This window comes from Schistocerca gregaria, chromosome X (genome assembly GCF_023897955.1).
Source record: "Schistocerca gregaria isolate iqSchGreg1 chromosome X, iqSchGreg1.2, whole genome shotgun sequence".
NCBI classification, from domain to species: domain Eukaryota; kingdom Metazoa; phylum Arthropoda; class Insecta; order Orthoptera; family Acrididae; genus Schistocerca; species Schistocerca gregaria.
The window spans coordinates 221684941-221703028 of record NC_064931.1 but is presented as its reverse complement, the minus strand read 5'-3'; the positions used below and the strand labels follow the sequence as shown (position 1 = coordinate 221703028).

At 44.7% G+C, this 18088-nt stretch overlaps 1 protein-coding gene across 10 annotated transcripts in view; it reads left to right on the top strand.

Moving 5' to 3' along the window:
* The window catches only part of LOC126299303 (uncharacterized), a 230989-nt gene extending 213245 nt beyond the window's left edge, over positions 1-17744 (top strand). For all 10 annotated transcript variants that reach the window (XR_007552778.1, XR_007552779.1, XR_007552777.1 and 7 more), the window contains 2 exons: positions 6768-6873; positions 17485-17744. Coding sequence is in view for 4 of the 10 variants with exons in the window: in XM_049991103.1 (XP_049847060.1) it covers positions 6768-6873; positions 17485-17570 (192 nt within the window). In the remaining 6 variants the exon portion in view is untranslated. The remainder of the gene's footprint in view (positions 1-6767; positions 6874-17484) is intronic.
* The last annotated feature ends 344 nt before the right edge of the window (positions 17745-18088 follow it).

The window sequence follows — 18088 nt, the reverse complement described above, 5'->3', positions numbered from 1 at the left end:
GTTTCTGTCTCTCTCTCTCTGTGTGTGTGTGTGTGTTTCTGTCTCTCTCTCTGTGTGTGTGTGTGTGTGTTTCTGTCTCTCTCTCTCTGTGTGTGTTTTTACTTGCATGATTAGATGACATCATGCACTGTGCACTACAGCCTGACAACATGTGTTGGGAGGGGGATGTGGCGGTTGGTTGAGGATTGTGGCAGAGACTATTTAATTCAAAGTCCAGGTGGGTGTGGCACTCGTGAAAATTTGCGGCACTTTCCCACCAGAGAGGTTTACTAATTGATAAATTTAAGTAGGCAGTCAAATTGATCAGAATGAGAGGGGGGCCTATTCCAGTTAGTCAGACCTGAAACTGCACCTGTATCAATGGGGAGGGGGTGCAGTAGGTTAAGTGCCTGTGAATCAAACGGAAATGTTTGTGACTTGGAAAAGCAATAGGTTAAGGTCCAGTCAAAGGAGAACAGGTTTTCCCTTGAGTGCATACCTGCTCTTGATGTAGGCAACACACAATAACAAAATGAGCCAGCTCACTCCTAGTCCCACTACTTTGATAGACCATGCCGTTATTAAGTAGGTGGTCATAATTCTTTGCCTAATCAGTGTACATCTTGCTCACTCACACCATTCGCCACATCTAGTAATAAGTTGGGTGTCGCATGTAGTCTTCAGAATGGACTTCTCCTGCAGCTTTTGGCTTTTGCGTTTGCTTGGTGAGAGTATGTACCATGCGAGGTCCTTTAAATCTCGAGCACTCATATGTACGATCCTTGAGAGGAAATTATCATGTTTCCCATATGAAAGTATTTGATTTACTGAGTGTTTTTAAAATGAGATGAATTTTTAGAAATGTTGAATGTACGTTGCAATGTATGTTCACCATTAATTTGAGCAACATCTCTTAGCAGAGCCATACACTGAATGTGGCGCTAAAGTGCTATGGTAATTGCCAGGTAGCCTTTGCTGTGGCTGGCGCCTATGAGGAAAGCCCATGATCGGAGTGGGTGACATCAGGGTGGATGACCCACAATGAAGCGGATGAAGTCATCCCTTGCTGGGGACAGAATGGCCGCTGCAGTCTCCAAGAAAGCAAAGGTTGATTTCAGTGCTGACAGGTATGACCCTAAATTGTTCCCCTCCCTAGCAACACCTTGGGAACATATGGCTTCAGAATGACAGGATTAATATTCGTGATATTACTTGGTGTGCAGCAGAAATGATAATTACTCCTTTCTGGAAACGAAGCATCTGTTTTTTTGTTAAGCACCTGGAGGATAAGTTTGAGAAAGTCACAGCGCTGTCTAAAAATATCCAGGAGACTGGGGTCCTGCAGGGCTCTGTATTGTCTCTATTTTAGTGGCCGTTAACAGTCTAGTAGAAGCTGTAGGCCATGTCTCACCTTTCCTGTTTGCGGAAGGCTGCTGCTCCAGTACTGGTGTTCCTGAGGGCGCCTACAGGGCTTCCAGTTTTCAACCGCGAAATCGTCTTTCACGCACTTCTGTCGCCGTCGTACCGTTCATCCGGAACCAGAACTTTACCTTAATGACAATCCACTCGCTGTAGTGGAGACAAATTAATTCTTAGGACTGGTTTTCGACGCCTGATTGACTTGGCTTCATCTTCGTCAGCTTAACCGGAAGTGCTGGCACCATCTCCATGCCCACCGCTGCCTGAGCAACACCAACTGGGGTGCAGATAGCTCTACGCTGCTGCCGCCGCCGCCGCTTTAGAGCCCTTGTTAAATTCCACCTTGACTATGGGAGTCGGGTTTATGGTTCAGCGGCGCCCTTAGCGTTGCGTTTACTCGACCCTGTGCACCACTGGCGATAGACTAACAACGGGAGTTTTTAGGAAGAGTGTGGTGACCAGCGTGCAGCTTAGGCGTACACAACTGCCCGCTAGTTACGTTGCACACATTCGTAGTTACCTTGAGCATCCGAGTTACCGTCTCCTTTCCCCACTCGCATCGGGGTCAGGGCTCACGATTGCAATTGGCGTGCGAGCCCTTCCCTCCGAACAAGTCCTTCCCTTTACCACCTCTACTCCAGGTTGTAAGTAGGCTGTTTAGGTTTTTTTATTGGTAACGCCGCCGCCACGTAGCGCTCTGTATGAAAATCACTGGCTGTGCCGTGTGCAGTCTGTGGCTGGTTTGCATTGTTGTCTGCCATTGTAGTGTTGGGCAGCGGAAGCTGGATGCTAACAGCGCGTAGCGTTGCACAGTTGGAGGTGAGCCGCCAGCAGTGGTGGACGTGGGGAGAGAGATGGCGGAGTTTTGAAATTTGTAAGAATTGGTGTCATGAACTGATATATATATATTATGACTATTAAGGTAAATACATTGTTTGTTCTCTATAAAAATCTTTCATTTGCTGACTATGCCTGTCAGTAGTTCCTGCCTTCAGTAGCTGGAATCTTTTATTTAGCTGGCAGTAGTGGCGCTCGCTGTATTGCAGTAGTTAGAGTAACCAAGATTTTTGTGAGGTAAGCGATTTGTGAAACGTATAGGTTAATGTTAGTCAGGGCCATTCTTTTGTAGGGATTATTGAAAGTCAGATTGCGTTGCGCTAAAAAATATTGTCAGTTTAAGCACAATCATGTACAATTTTTCTAAGGGGACGTTTCAAGGTCAATTCACGTACACCTCTGTGGTGTAAACCTAGGCCGAAGCTTCGCCTGTACCTTTCGCATGGCCCTAAGGACTCGGTTAACCCCGCCGCTCTGTCACTTTCTCTGTATTCTTGACATGTTCCGGGGCTCTGAAGTGGTATACACAGACGGCTTGAGAGCTGGTAGTCACGTTGGCTTCGCGTATGCTCATGGAGTGAAAGCATTATTTGCCTCATGGCTGCAGTGTATTCACTGCAGAATTGGTGGCCATACTTGGTGCACTTGAGTACATCCTTTCATGCTCTGGCGATCAGTTTCTTCTCTGTACTGACTCCCAGAGCAGCTTAAAAGCTATCAACTATCATTTGATAGTGTTCATCCAAGAGTTATGCCCTAGAACGGTAGAGTCGTACAGTGGTGTTTGTCTGGGCCATGGGTCACGTCGGAATCCCAGGAGATGAAAAAGTCGACAAGCTGGCCAGACTGACTACGCGGAAACAGCTTCTGGTGATCAGAATCCCCGTCACTGACCTGCGTTCATTATTATGCCGCCAGGTTCTTCGGCTTTGTGGGACGGAATGGCATAGTCTCAGTACGCACAACAAACTGCGTGTCATTAAGAAGACTATGAATGTGTGGAAGTCTTCCATGTGGACCTCTCGCAAGGACTCTGTGGTTCTCTGCCGGCTCCGCATTGGCCATATGTGGCAAACACATCGTTACCTCCTCGGTGTCGCTGTGGCTCCCCTAAGACACACGTCCACATCTTGCTGGATTGCCCAATTTTGGGCGCTCTGCGGCAGACTTTTAACCTTCCCAGCACCCTATCTTAGGTGTTGGACGACAATGGCTTCACAGCAGGTTTAGTTTTAAGTTTTATTCGTGAGGGAGGGTTTCTGTCATACCATTTAAGGTTGTGTGTTTGGCCTTATCTTGTGATCAGCAGGCTCAGACCACCTGATCTATGGTTTTACTACCTTCTACGTTTGCTTGTGGTGTAAGTTCTCCCCGTTTTTTGTTCGTTCCATTTGTTTTTAGGTGGGCTCTACATTGCTTTTGTGCTTTTTACTTTAGTAAGAGTACTTAGGATGTTGTTTTACCCTGAGCCTTGTTTGCGTCAGGGAGAAGGGACTGATGACCCTGTAATTTGGTCCCTTTATACCTCAAACCAACCAACCAACCAATAAGTGAGTTAACTCTTTCTGGACAACTTAATTGCAACAACCATCTCGTCAATACGGCAGATACCAAATTCAAGAAAAGTATAAACTTGCACCTAAATTTAAAGGGAAAAAAAACTTCACGCTTAATCGCAAGCGCACAAACTGCAGAACATTTGGCTCAGATTAGCTCAAACATAGCACGTTCCGAGCATGCCACATCATTTTTAAGCATCTTAAAACATCAAAACACCGTGATGTAATAAATCAAGCTATAAGTGCTCTAAAAGCATTAACTCGCAATCACATAAACATCAGTTTTTGAGGCAGAAAAGTCATTGCGTCGTAACGTCAGAAAAGCTGTACATAGGTAGACCCTTTACATATTGGCTATTCTATTGATAGATTAAAGGCTGCAAAGGATGTTAGTGTTTAGGAGTAAACTTACCAAATGATCAATAATGTGTAACAAAAACCGAATCATTTAGGGTAAAACAACTAACCAAGGGATAACATTCTCTATTCTCCCATGGAGACGATCGTAGAGATGCTGGATGTAGTCCTGTGGAACGGCTTGCCATGCCATTTCCACCTGGCGCCTCAGTTGGACCAGCGTTCGTGCTGGACGTGCAGACCGCGTGAGACGACGCTTCATCCAGTCCCAAACATGCTCAATGGGGGACAGATCCGGAGATCTTGCTGGCCAGGGTAGTTGACTTACACCTTCTAGAGCACGTTGGGTGGCACGGGATACATGCGGACGTGCATTGTCCTGTTGGAACAGCAAGTTCCCTTGCCGGTGGCGGTGCGGTCCCCTACGGCACTGCGTAGGATCCTACGGTCTTGGCGTGCATCCGTGCGTCGCTGCGGTCCGGTCCCAGGTCGACGGGCACGTGCACCTTCCGCCGACCACTGGCGACAACATCGATGTACTGTGGAGACCTCACGCCCCACGTGTTAAGCAATTCGGCAGTACGTCCACCCGGCCTCCCGCATGCCCACTATACGCCCTCGCTCAAAATCCGTCAACTGCACATACGGTTCACATCCACGCTGTCGCGGCATGCTACCAGTGTTAAAGACTGCGATGGAGCTCCGTATGCCACGGCAAACTGGCTGACACTGACGGCGGCGGTGCACAAATGCTGCGCAGCTAGCGCCATTCGACAGCCAACACCGCGGTTCCTGGTGTGTCCGCTGTGCCGTGCGTGTGATCATTGCTTGTACAGCCCTCTCGCAGTGTGCGGAGCAAGTATGGTGGGTCTGACACACCGGTGTCAATGTGTTCTTTTTTCCATTTCCAGGAGTGTATATAGTTACATTAAAAGAATCGGTCATAATTTGGCAGCAATAGACGTCAACGATTAACTGCGCATATAAATTCGCCACGTTTTCAGTTATTACTTAGCGACACCCACACATCTATATATTTATTAGTTTTGAAAAATTTCGTTTCGATTGGCATAATTAGCTGCCGCAGCCTGTATGTTTTTGAATGCTTGTGATAAGATTTTGAACTATTCCGTACATGACGAAACGTTAAATGTTTCACTTTATCTAAATCTTCGTGGACCACGTCACGTAGAATCTGTGGGAAGAATGTTAGCATATCCGTTAGTTTCCAGCATACATTTTTTTAATTTTGCTCATCACTGAAGATGTCCACACTATGGTACTACAGTGTATCTAGCCACATAATCTAATGACACGCTTTACAGGACTAGATTAGGTGCAAAGCTAAATATTAGCAAACGGCCAGTTTATGTTAAAACATAGGTCAGACAAAACCATCCAGTATCAATATTTAGATACATTAGTGTACATATTCACAGTAAAGATTCCCACTTTCCTTTGGAACGTTAGTTTTTGCTCCATTTTGGTTTTGAACTTTTTGTTCAGTAAGCCGTTTTTATGAATCTATTCACTGTCTGTGCTCGTTCCACGTTCTTATTTCTTAAATGATGGCTATAAGGTGTTTTATTTCAGCATCAACATTTTTGATACTGCCTGACCAATTGCATCTTACAGCAGAACCAAAAAAAAGTTTTGTTTCGGCAGTTTACCAATGATTCAGCAGTGTCAGAGCTGTAAACGTGATTTTTTACGGTTTTTATTATTCAAATGCTAATTGGTTTTCTGCAGTCCTCTTAAACCTCTATCGTAATCACAAGGTATACGGTATTCAAGTTTATTATAATGCTTGATTTAAGTTTCCATGATGACTATTTCACCTCGGAAATGATTTTCTTTCTCTAGGACACCTATGTTCTTGTGAGCCGGTATATTCACTCCGTATGTTACATAAGCGTTTTCCTACTTGAAAGTCATTCTCTTCTCTGAATATCAGCGTGAGTGGTGAAAATAAAAAACTGATATCTCCATAGACGATTAATTCGCTTGCATCCGTATGTTAACTATGTAATCTTTTCTGTAGAACTCATCAACTGTGCATATATTTAAAGATACATTGCATGCTTATCTCATCGTTTCACTAGCATTATTTGTGCTAATTTTGCACCAACATAAACCAAAAGTATTCCACTAGACAATCAATGTTAACTGAAAAATGAGTGACTGGGGCTATTGCTGGTGCTTCGGGTTGTCCAATTTAGTTTCCTCTACTTTCGTTAAAATTTTTCTCAAAGTCAGAGCAAGATACATTTTTAAGCTGAATTCATTTTTTCGTGTTCAAGCGAAACAAATGTTGCATTTAACTATACCATTACAAATTCTAACATTAGCTATAGCTTCTATGACGAATCGTTTCGTCATTTCTCATATCCATATCTGACAATTTCCTTCCATGCCTAATGTTCGTAAGAGAAGAACGAAAGAAACAGTAACAAAAATGTCATGAAATTGAGTAATTGCTAAATGTTTAGCAGTCTATTGATCTGTGCTGTATATACACCGGAGTAGCTCTTTCTGATAATTTCTGATCATTATTTTGTTAGTTAATATGTAATGAACGCAAGGAGTCACTACTATTAGGTGACTTTCCTGTTTCAGATTTCTCTGCCAGGAAGGAGACTTGACGTCTATGAATTTACAATGGATCGGCCTGGGCACTTCCAAGCTGTACAGGAAGACATCAGGGTGACTGTCTGGTGCAAAGGTGAGCGAGCGATTTTTCTTTCGTCCAATAGTGATAAATTCGAAGGAAGATGCTCCCCTAACCTTAGGAACATAGAATAATCTCCAATCATAGCTATAAGCGACAAAATGTTAAGAATTACCCCTTCCCTTGTAATAACTGACATAGGAAAGAGAGACTGTTCATAGTACTTAAGACGTACAGTGTCTGGTCACATCGTGACCACACGTAAGCAGCGTGAATATCCACCTTCGGCACGGAGACCGCTGCGACACTGTCAGCGAGGTTCTGATAGGTACCAACAGAGAGGAGGAGCCATGTTGACTACTGCCTTGGCCAGCTGCGCTAGGTTTCTCAGTTCAGGTTCCATGACGCGAACGTCCCGATCGAGATGGTTCCATAGCTTCTCGGATATTAGTTGAAATCCGGACGATTTGATGGCCAGGGGAGTAAGGTAAACTGATCATAGTGTTCTTAGAACAACGCAGGCACACTGCGAGCTGTGCGACATGTTACATTGTCTTGCTGGTAAGACATCGTGCCGAAGAAAAGCGAACTTCATGTATGAAGGACATGAACCCCAAGAGTAGATCATTCTTACGGTGATGCAGAATGACGAGATCACCCAGCAAATGCCGTCCGGCGTGGGTCTTTCCGACGATTGTACCGCGATGTTTGCTTTCAGATATTTCACGCAGTACATTCTAACTGCCATCTGTCCGCTGGAGCGTAAAATGTGATTAATCTGAAAAGGCCACCTGCCGCAACTCAGTGGATGTCCAAATGCGGTACTGACGTCTGAATTCTAGCCTTGGTGAAAGATGAAAATCAGTCGGCATGGGTGCATGATCTCGGAGCCTGCTGCAGAGGCCCACACGCAGTATCATTCGCTGAACGGTCGTTGGACTATTGCTAGCCCTTTCTTTCATCTGGGTGGTCAGGTGCTCAGCAGTTGCAAGTCTATTCGCCCGTACACACCTCGCCAGACGTCGTTCTCTTGTCACCTATGGTCTGCGGTGCACCTCAGTTGCCTCGAAGCCAGTTTTGGATAGTGTCCTTATGCCATGCACCGTGCACTTCAACCACGGTAGCACACGAACAGTTGACTAACGCAAGAGTTTCGCAGATGTTTCCACCTTTGTTCCGAAAGCAAATGATTAAGCCCTTTCTGATGTCACATAAATCGCTCAGTTTCAACATTACAACGACGACTGCACTATTCTCCCCTTCACCAGACGCACCTTATATGCCTTCCACTGCTAGTGCTGTCATCTGCTGTCTGTGAGTGGTTCTTGCACGTTGACATTGAATGTAGGAGGTGGTCACAGTAATGTGGCCTGTCTTTGTAGTATAGAGATGCTCTTCAGCTCAACTAGAAAATTGTGTGTAAAAGAAAGGCAAACAGTTAAACAGTTGTGAACAACTCCAAAGTGAGGCCTATTTGAGTACAGACATTGTTGGATACGTTCCTCCCATTCCTGAGAACGACCATGTTTCCTTTCCCTTCAGTGTATGAGGAAGCCCCGTCGTTTCGCCTCCCGGAACCAGAAAGCGTATGTAAGAAACAGCTCATTCACTATAGCTGGACTGCTGGAGGAAGTTAGAACAACAGCCACGTACTAATGTGGAACCACGAACAATAGCTACCGCACTCCGACGGACGTTCATCGTGGTTAAAAATAGTGTGTGTGTGTGTGTGTGTGTGTGTGTGTGTGTGTGTGTGTGTGTGTGTGTGTGTGTACACGTACACGCACGCGCCCCCCTTTTTCAGATAGTTGTTGTTGTGGTGGTGGTGGTGGTGGTGGTGGTGGTGGTGGTGGTGGTGGTGGTGGTGGTGGTGGTGGTGGTCTTCAGTCCTGAGACTGGTTGGATGCAGCTCTCCATGCTACTCTATCCTGTGCAAGCTTCATCTCCCAGTACCTACTGCAACCTACGTCCTTCTGAATCTGCTTAGTGTAGTCATCTCCTGTTCTCCCTGTATGATTCTTACCCTCCACGCTGCCCTCCAATACCAAATTGGTGATCCCTTGATGCCTCAGAACATGTCCTACCAACCGATCCCTTCTTCTGGCCAAGTTGTGCCACAAACTTCTCTTCTCCCCAATCCTATTTAGTCTTCATCTACACCCTCTTCCATTTCCACAATATTGTCATCAAGTACATCGCCCTTGTACAGACCCTCTACATATTCCCTCCACCTTTCTGCTTTCCCTTCTTTGCTTAGAACTGGGTTTCCATCTGACCTCTTGATGTTCATACAAGTGGTTCTCTTATCTCCAAAGGTCTCTTTAATTTTCCTGTAGGCAGTATCTATCTTACCCCTAGTGAGATAAGCCTCTACATCCTTGCACTTGTCCTCTAGCCATCCCTGCTTAGCCATTTTGCACTTCCTGTCGATCTCATTTTTGAGACGTCTGTATTCCTTTTTGCCTGCTTCATTTACTGCATTATGTTTTCTCCTTTCAACAGTTAAATTCAATATTTCTTCTGTTACCCAAAGATTTCTACTAGCCCTCGTCTTTTTACCTATTTGATCCTCTGCTGCCTTCAGTACTTCATCCCTCAAAGCTACCCATTCTTCTTCTACTGTATTTCTTTCCCCCATTCCTGTCAATTGTTCCCTTATGCTCTCCCTGAAACTCTGTACAACCTCTGGTTCTTTCAGTTTATACAGGTCCCATCTCCTTAAATTCCCACCTTTTTGCAGTTTCTTCAGTTTTAATCTACAGGTCGTATCCAATAGATTGTGGTCAGTCCACATCTGCCCCTGGAAATGTCTTAAATTTTAAAACCTGGTTCCTAAATCTCTTACCATTATATAATCTATGTGAAACCTGTCAGTATCTCCAGGCTTCTTCCATGTATACAGCCTTCTTTTATGATTCTTGAACCAACTGTTAGCTATGATTAAGTTATGCTCTGTGCAAAATTTTACCAGGCGGCTTCCTCTTTCATTTCTTTGCCCCAGTCCATTTTCACCTACTACGTTTCCTTCTCTCCCTTTTCCTTCTGCCGAATTCGTCACCCATGACTATTAAAATTTCGTCACCCTTCACTATCTGAATAATTTATTCGATCACACATCTCTTCAATTTCATCTGCAGAGCTAGTTGGCATATAAACTTGTACTACTGTAGTAGGTGTGGGCTTCGTATCTATCTTGGCAACAATAATGCGCTCACTATGCTGTTTGTAGTAGATTACCCGCATTCCTATTTTCCTATTCATTATTAAACCTACTCCTGCATTACCCCTATTTGATTTTGTGTTTATAACCCTGTAGTCACCTGACCAGAAGTCTTGTTCCTCTTGCCACCGAACTTCACTAATTCCCACTATATATAACTTTAACCTGTCCATTTCCCTTTTTAAATTTTCTAACCTACCTGCCCGATTAAGAGAGCTGACATTCCACGCTCCGATCCGTAGAACGCCAGTTTTCTTTCTCCTGATAACATCATCCTCTTGAGTAGTCCCCGCCCGGAGATCCGAATGGGGGACTATTTTTACCTCCGGAATATTTTACCCAAGAGGACGCCATCATCATTCAATCATACAGTAAAGCTGCATGCCCTCGGGAAAAATTACGGCCGTGGTTTCCCCTTGCTTTCAGCCGTTCGCAGTACCAGCACAGTAACGCCGTTTTGGTTATTGTTACAAGGCCAGATCAGTCAACCATCCAGACTGTTGCCCCTGCAACTACTGAAAAGGCTGCTGCTGCTGCTGCTGCTGCTGCTGCTGCCGCCCCTCTTCAGGAACCACACGTTTGTCTGGCCTCTCAACAGATACCCCTCCACTGTGGTTGCACCTACGGTACGGCTATCTGTATCGCTGAGGCAACGAAGCCTCCCCTACCAACGGCAAGGTCCGAGGTTCATGGGGGAGGAAGAAATAATTAGTGTTATTTCATCCCAGTGTGTGGTGGTTAAATCTTTCGGTTGTTCTAATAATCTTCCGATCGTACTTAATTTCATGCAACGGATGACTTATTTTGGTTATCTTAGTTTTATTTTGTTCTTTCGTCGGCATGTACGACGTGCAGCAAGTAGGGCCAACGAGTGCTGATGTGTTGGTGATTCCTACGTCTAGATGAGAATGTTGAGTTATCTGTTGTAGTAAACAAAGCTTGCGACAATGTGTAAGTGCTCCCGTAGCTTTGGGACGCTTTCTCTGAGGGGTAGTTCGGCGGCAGTTGCAGCTAATCGTTAGAGGTGTGCTTGGAGCACTTTGACGTGTTGGTCCACAACATTTCGTGGATCGTAGATCAAGATGTGGGTTGTGTTTACAGTATGGGTACCCAGCCTTATAGCAATAATGTGCGGACAGTGGCGCTGCAGGATCTGCATTATTAGTTTCGTGACAACGAACCGTTAGGTGCTGGTACTGGTAAGGCGATGTAGCGTTGAAACACACAAACCAGTGTCCTTCAGTTGCAGGTAGTCAAAATGAGCCTGCATAGAGTGAGTAGACCTTTACTCTTAATGCTGTTTCATCGAAACACCAATGGAACTGCTGCTCTTTCAGAGTATCTACGCACTAAAGGAATACGGGAAGGCCCTCTTTTGACTGTTTCTGAAAAACATAATTAGTAAGTTGGAATTAACAAGTGATTTGCGAAATACTGCTGGATGAAGCCGACAACTAATTGAGCCAAAAGTTGTTGTTGTTGTTGTTGGCGTCATGGCTCAAAATGCTGGACCGCTGAAAATTCAAAGGTCCACTTCCAGAAAAACTGCTGCAAACTGCTGCAAATAGCTGTGAAATGGTACCTCCAGTGCGGTTCCAGGCTATCGTGGTGCATATGATCGTAACATTGAGCAACGTTTGTAACCTGGAACGTAAACATAGTACGCAATTAACAAATGTTTTCCTCTCATGCGGAAATTAAAATGCCACCTTCAATGGCTTATTCCTTACTTCTCTTACGCATATCCTAACCAATGTTTCCACGAAGTTTGTGTCCTGCATCACTCATTTTTCAAGTGTTAACTATCATTACCCTGAGTTGCGGATCGGAACAGTGTTCAAGATAATGCTCAAGTACTTCACACTCGGCGTTCACATACGACGTGGACATAAAGCAGAGCCAAAATGTTGTTGGTCTCGTCTGGGTTGTACTGCAGACGGTTTGCTCTAGACGAAGAGAGTTCATCCAATCGTTTTAACAGTTAAAGATGGAGCATGTGGGGGCTCGTGCTCGTATTAAAAAGCGCCATCTCATGAAAGTGTGACGCTGACAGTTCGTGGCCTGCAGGATTCCTGTGCTCTCTGCTCCGACCTCCAGCCAGTACAGATAAAGTGCGGATGTGGAAGGACCGCCCCTGGAGTGTCATGGCTGGCACAGCGTGGAAATGATTTCTTACCCTAAGAGTTCTGTGCGGTCAAAGGACCAATACTTCATTTCAGTCTTAATACAGACAGTTCTTCATGGTGATCACTGGTCAGCGTTATTTTCCTTGTTTCCTACAGTATGTGTGTTGTGAAAAACTAACTTCGAAAGAAGAAATTTGAAGACAGTAACCAATTATAAACGAATAACGCAAATTTTAAAATAATAAATACTGGTAGCAGTAACGGTTTTATCGACTCTTGTCAGTTTGTGTTCATATCGTCGCTTCCCAGTCTTCCGTCCTTATCTTTGTATTGATCTCCATACATGCTCATATTTTGTGAATAAGAGTTTCAGAATGCAGACGAGTCGTGGCTATACAGCATTTTTTCAGGTCTTTCCTATAGAGTTCGACGACGTGGTTCCTTCCGTAGTAGGTACATAATTATTCCGTTTAGAAATTGAAACCTTTCTTCCCACTGAATTATAAAACTTCATTTCCCATTTCGCCTCTAATATATGAGAAGGCAGCTTTATTTGTCTTTTTTAATGTACTTACCTATCCTTTAATGTAAAAAGTGAAACGCCTCTAAAAATACTCAATTTCGCCGCAAGAAAAATGCATTTGACGTAATAAAAAGAATATTTACTATTGCTCTTAATACACCGTTATTATAACGCGTAGTTTACTGTTATATACCATATCACGCTAATTACCTAAGATAACATAATTATTCTTAAAGAGTTGAAGTAGAACGTGTGCAGTAACATTTCATTCTTGCGTGAGAAACTTTCTAGCTACCAATGCAGTAAGTCACAGCTCCGTAATCTAGAACCCTATTCGCTATCAATATATCCACTGAGCGATGATGGTATCAGAGGATCTGCGGTTCTGAGTGAACCTCATTGGTTCCTATGGGGAAATATTTGTATACTGAGCTCAGTGCTTGGCCACTCGCGAGAGTACCTTTCTGAAAGTATAGACGCTTTTTTTTTCTCGTAAGGATAGAAAACATATTTTAGTTGACTGGACTATCTGCCCCTAAGTTACAGAGATAGTTGTAAAAATCTGCTTATGTGCAATCTAGTAGTTAAAAACAGCATAATACAAAATTAAAATGTGTCACTGTTAAGTAAATCACACATATTTCATGTATTATTCTTGAGATTATGTAGGTCATCCACAAAAATTATCTTGCAAATGCAAAGTTTCTCTAGATTCCATGTGGAAGTGAAAGTTTTTCCATAAATAGTTATGGTGATACAATTTATGGTGGATGGGAATTCTGCGAAAATTAGGCTAGCTAGGTAGGGCTAGTCATTGTTAATATGGGGAGCCTTCCCAATTTCGTTGTATGTGGGAATAGTTTGGACCCAATGTCTTCCTCATATTCGTTCTCCTAATTCAATATACATACTGATTACTCAGTCTGCAATTTGTAACCTGTCACTCTTGCTAAGCAGAAATGTCTTCCTGTCGCAACACTCCCTGTACCGTCTGTAAACACTGCACGGGTAGTAGGGCAACCTTCGTATGGCCCCACTCTCAACTATTGCCAAATTCATTAAAGATGGCAGACAACGTTGCAGTGATGTAATTTTCCGTTACTATCTGCAGGAAGGCTCTTCCATTCTTCATCAGAAGAAGAATAGTGGGTATCGAACTGCTTCAGGGTGCATGCATTTTTTAAATGTTCTTTTTTTCTGAGCTAGTTTGCTTTTGATGTTCTCCATGCAGCGTCCATTATCAGTTACTTCTATGTCTAGGTATCTGAATTAGATAACTTGATCTACTTCCCCACCATCAATCCTGGTGTTAACTTTCTTGCTCTTCTCATTACTTTCACCTTTCCTCGATTTACTCAATCCATATTCTGTGCTCCTTGGGCTGTTCATTTCCTTCAGCGGCTCATGTAATTCTTCCACACGTTCAATCAGGATAGCATTACTGTAAGTGAATCGCGTCATTGATTTAACTTCACCTGACTATTTTAATCCCACCTCTGAACCATCACTGATCCCTCGATATACAGACTGCTCAGTAGGGATGAAGACTACATCCATCTCTTACACGCCTTTTAATCTGAGCACTTCTTATTCCCTATTCCCTCTTAGCTCTTATTCATGTTGTATATTACCCACCTCAGCCTGTATCTTGCCACGCCCCCCCCCCCACCCACTTTCTCAGAATTTAGAACGTCCTACAGCATTCTTGCATTGTTGAACGCTTTCTCAACGCCAACAAATACTATGAACATGTAGTGGTTTTTTTCTTTAGTCTTGCTTGAATTATCAGTTGCAGCATTGGAATTGTCTTTCTGCTATCCTCACCTTTCCTAGAGCTAAACTGATTTCCATATAGCACACCCCTTGAAATTATCTTTTCCATTCTTACGTATATATCTGTCGTAAAAGTGAGTATATAACTGTTAAGCTGATAGACGACAATTCCCAAACTGGTCAGTTCATGCAGTCTTCGTCTGTATGTCCTCATACATTCGACAAATCAACACGAATAAAAGCCTGCATCTCGTGGTCCTATGGTAGCTTTCTCGCTTCCCCGCGCCCGGGTTCCCGGGTTAGATTCCCGGCGGGGTCAGGTATTTTCTCTGCCTCGTGACGGCTGGGGGTGTTGTGTTGGCGGCTGGCTGGGGGTGTTGTGTTGGCGGCTGGCTGGGGGTGTTGTGTTGGCGGCTGGCTGGGGGTGTTGTGTTGGCGGCTGGCTGGGGGTGTTGTGTTGGCGGCTGGCTGGGGGTGTTGTGTTGGCGGCTGGCTGGGGGTGTTGTGTTGGCGGCTGGCTGGGGGTGTTGTGTTGGCGGCTGGCTGGGGGTGTTGTGTTGGCGGCTGGCTGGGGGTGTTGTGTTGGCGGCTGGCTGGGGGTGTTGTGTTGGCGGCTGGCTGGGGGTGTTGTGTTGGCGGCTGGCTGGGGGTGTTGTGTTGGCGGCTGGCTGGGGGTGTTGTGTTGGCGGCTGGCTGGGGGTGTTGTGTTGGCGGCTGGCTGGGGGTGTTGTGTTGGCGGCTGGCTGGGGGTGTTGTGTTGGCGGCTGGCTGGGGGTGTTGTGTTGGCGGCTGGCTGGGGGTGTTGTGTTGGCGGCTGGCTGGGGGTGTTGTGTTGGCGGCTGGCTGGGGGTGTTGTGTTGGCGGCTGGCTGGGGGTGTTGTGTTGGCGGCTGGCTGGGGGTGTTGTGTTGGCGGCTGGCTGGGGGTGTTGTGTTGGCGGCTGGCTGGGGGTGTTGTGTTGGCGGCTGGCTGGGGGTGTTGTGTTGGCGGCTGGCTGGGGGTGTTGTGTTGGCGGCTGGCTGGGGGTGTTGTGTTGGAGGCTGGCTGGGGGTGTTGTGTTGGAGGCTGGCTGGGGGTGTTGTGTGTTGTGTGTTGTGTGTGGTGTTGTGTGGTGTTGTGTGTGGTGTTGTGTGGTGTTGTGTTGTGGTGTTGTGTTGTGGTGTGTTGTGTTGTGTTGTGTTGTGTTGTGTTGTGTTGTGTTGTGTTGTGTTGTGTTGTGTTGTGTTGTGTTGTGTTGTGTTGTGTTGTGTTGTGTTGTGTTGTGTTGTGTTGTGTTGTGTTGTGTTGTGTTGTGTTGTGTTGTGTTGTGTTGTGTTGTGTTGTGTTGTGTTGTGTTGTGTTGTGTTGTGTTGTGTTGGCGGCTGGTGATGATAGAAAGACTGTCTGTACGCTTCAATATGAAACATAATTTTTCGTATCTGGTGTTTGTGGTCCTTATGCGCAATGTATGTAGGCGGCTGTATAATAGTTTGGTAGTTGGCTTCATATGCCGTTCGCTAAATTTCCTGTGTAGTGTTCCTATAAAAGAACAACCTCCTCCAAGGACTTCCGTTTGAGTTCCGAAAGCATCTCCGAGGCACTTAATGGTAACAAATCTAGCAGTCATCCGCTGAATTGCTTAAATGGCTTTCGTCAATCTGACCTGGTACGGATCAAAGACACCAGTGAAGTAAGCAGGGCGATAGTAATATTGTAACAGAACGTTACAACTGTGTTCTTCCTATTCATCAGCATAAACTTGCATTTTTCCGCATTTAAGGCTAGCGGCCATTCATCACACCAACTTGCAATTTTGGCTAAGTCTTCTTGTGTCCTTACACAGTCACTCAACTTAGATGTCTTATCCTACACCGCATCATCAATGGCAGACTGCTGTCCGACAAATCATTTCTGTATAAAGAGAACAGCAGCAATCGTATTGCACCACTGATGATACCCTTGTCTCTGACGAACTCTCGCCGTCGAGGACAGCATATTGGATATAACGTCTCACATATCTCTGAACCTATTCCATATGCTCGTGCCTCCGTCAAAGGCTGCGATGGGACATCGTGTCATATTCCTTCAGGAAATCTAGAAATATGGAATTTGTTACCCTTCGGTCATAGTTATCTATATATCATGTGAAATAAAGGTATACCGAGTTAAGCACGAATGAAGCTTTCTAAAATCGTGCTGATTCATGAACATAAACTGCTTAGCCTCAAGAAAGTGTTATATTCTAACAGAATACGTACAAGGATACTGCAGCAAACCGAAGTTAGGGATATTGGTATGCAATTTTGCCGGTCCGTTCATTCACCTTCCTTCTATACTGTAATCACCCGAATTCCTCCCCCACTCCCCACCCCCACCCCTTCTCCAGTCGTTTAGACCTTCGTGTTGGACAAGAGGGAGATTCATGATAAATACAGACTAGGTAGACTGGGTAACGGACCAATGCCTTGGAGTACTCCTGATAAACATCTATCTAGGATGCCATCCGAACCAGATGATTTGTTTTTCAAATCTTTAAGTTGCTTCTGTCAGGTATACTTACGTCATCCATACGGGGAGTCTGTACGAAGGTCAATAAATGGCATGTTTGAATGGTTCTTCATGCGAGAACGATGTCTTAAATATGAAATTTAAAACTTAAGCTTTGGTTTTGCTATCGTCAACTGCTGCAACGGACTACTCAACAATGAGCCGAGTGGAATCCTTAAACCCGCTTACAGATTTTCCATATGACCTGAATTGATAGTCGTCTAATATAAGTCAAATTATACAGCATTATCCTTTTTTTTTTATTTATGGCGACGGTACTACATTCCTAAATATACTGCATACATGTGATACTGTTCAGTGATCCCTGCAGTACGAGATTCATTAGAAAAGCAATATTGTCTGACTCAGTGACCTGGGCTCTGTCAGGATCTGCTAATACACAGAAAATTCGTGGCGGATTTCCGTGCATAACTGATGCTGTGTGGATGTGACGCATATAACTAAGATTATATTTTTATTTATTCATTTTTGTTTCAGGAGCTGTACCAGATAGCCTGGCGTCACCACCACAAAGATGGTACCATCATTACATGTCGGACGTCGTAGGCTGGGCATACTGGTAAACCAGGACAGGCCGCGAACTGTGGCAGAACTGACATCAGACTTTAATGCTGGTCAGAGTACACGTGTCTGAACACAGTGCACTGAAAACTCCTGATGACACATGCATGTGCCTGCCAGATGAATATAAAGATGTAATTTTCCTATCAGAATTATTAAATATAGATTAAGAGGACTATACTTCTTTCTCTACAAACAAAAAGAAAAAACCTCTCACCTAATATCCAACATTGTCCACAAGACAGATCCCTTACATCAGAGTGTACAACTGCAATGAATGTGTGTTTGATGCTTTAGAAATACTCGATGTGTTTGCTATACAGATGTCAACTCAGCGTCTAGTCAGCAACAGATTATATCTGTGACTGTGCTGAAGGGCGGGTTGGCCAAAGACAGTGTGAGGGGGGGGGGGGGCGGCTTTCAGTCCACAACTTAGCAGGCGTGTGGTTCGTTTGGCGCTAACCTTAAACATCGCACACTGTTGTCGGAGCTACGACAACATGTCCCCATTTCCACAGAA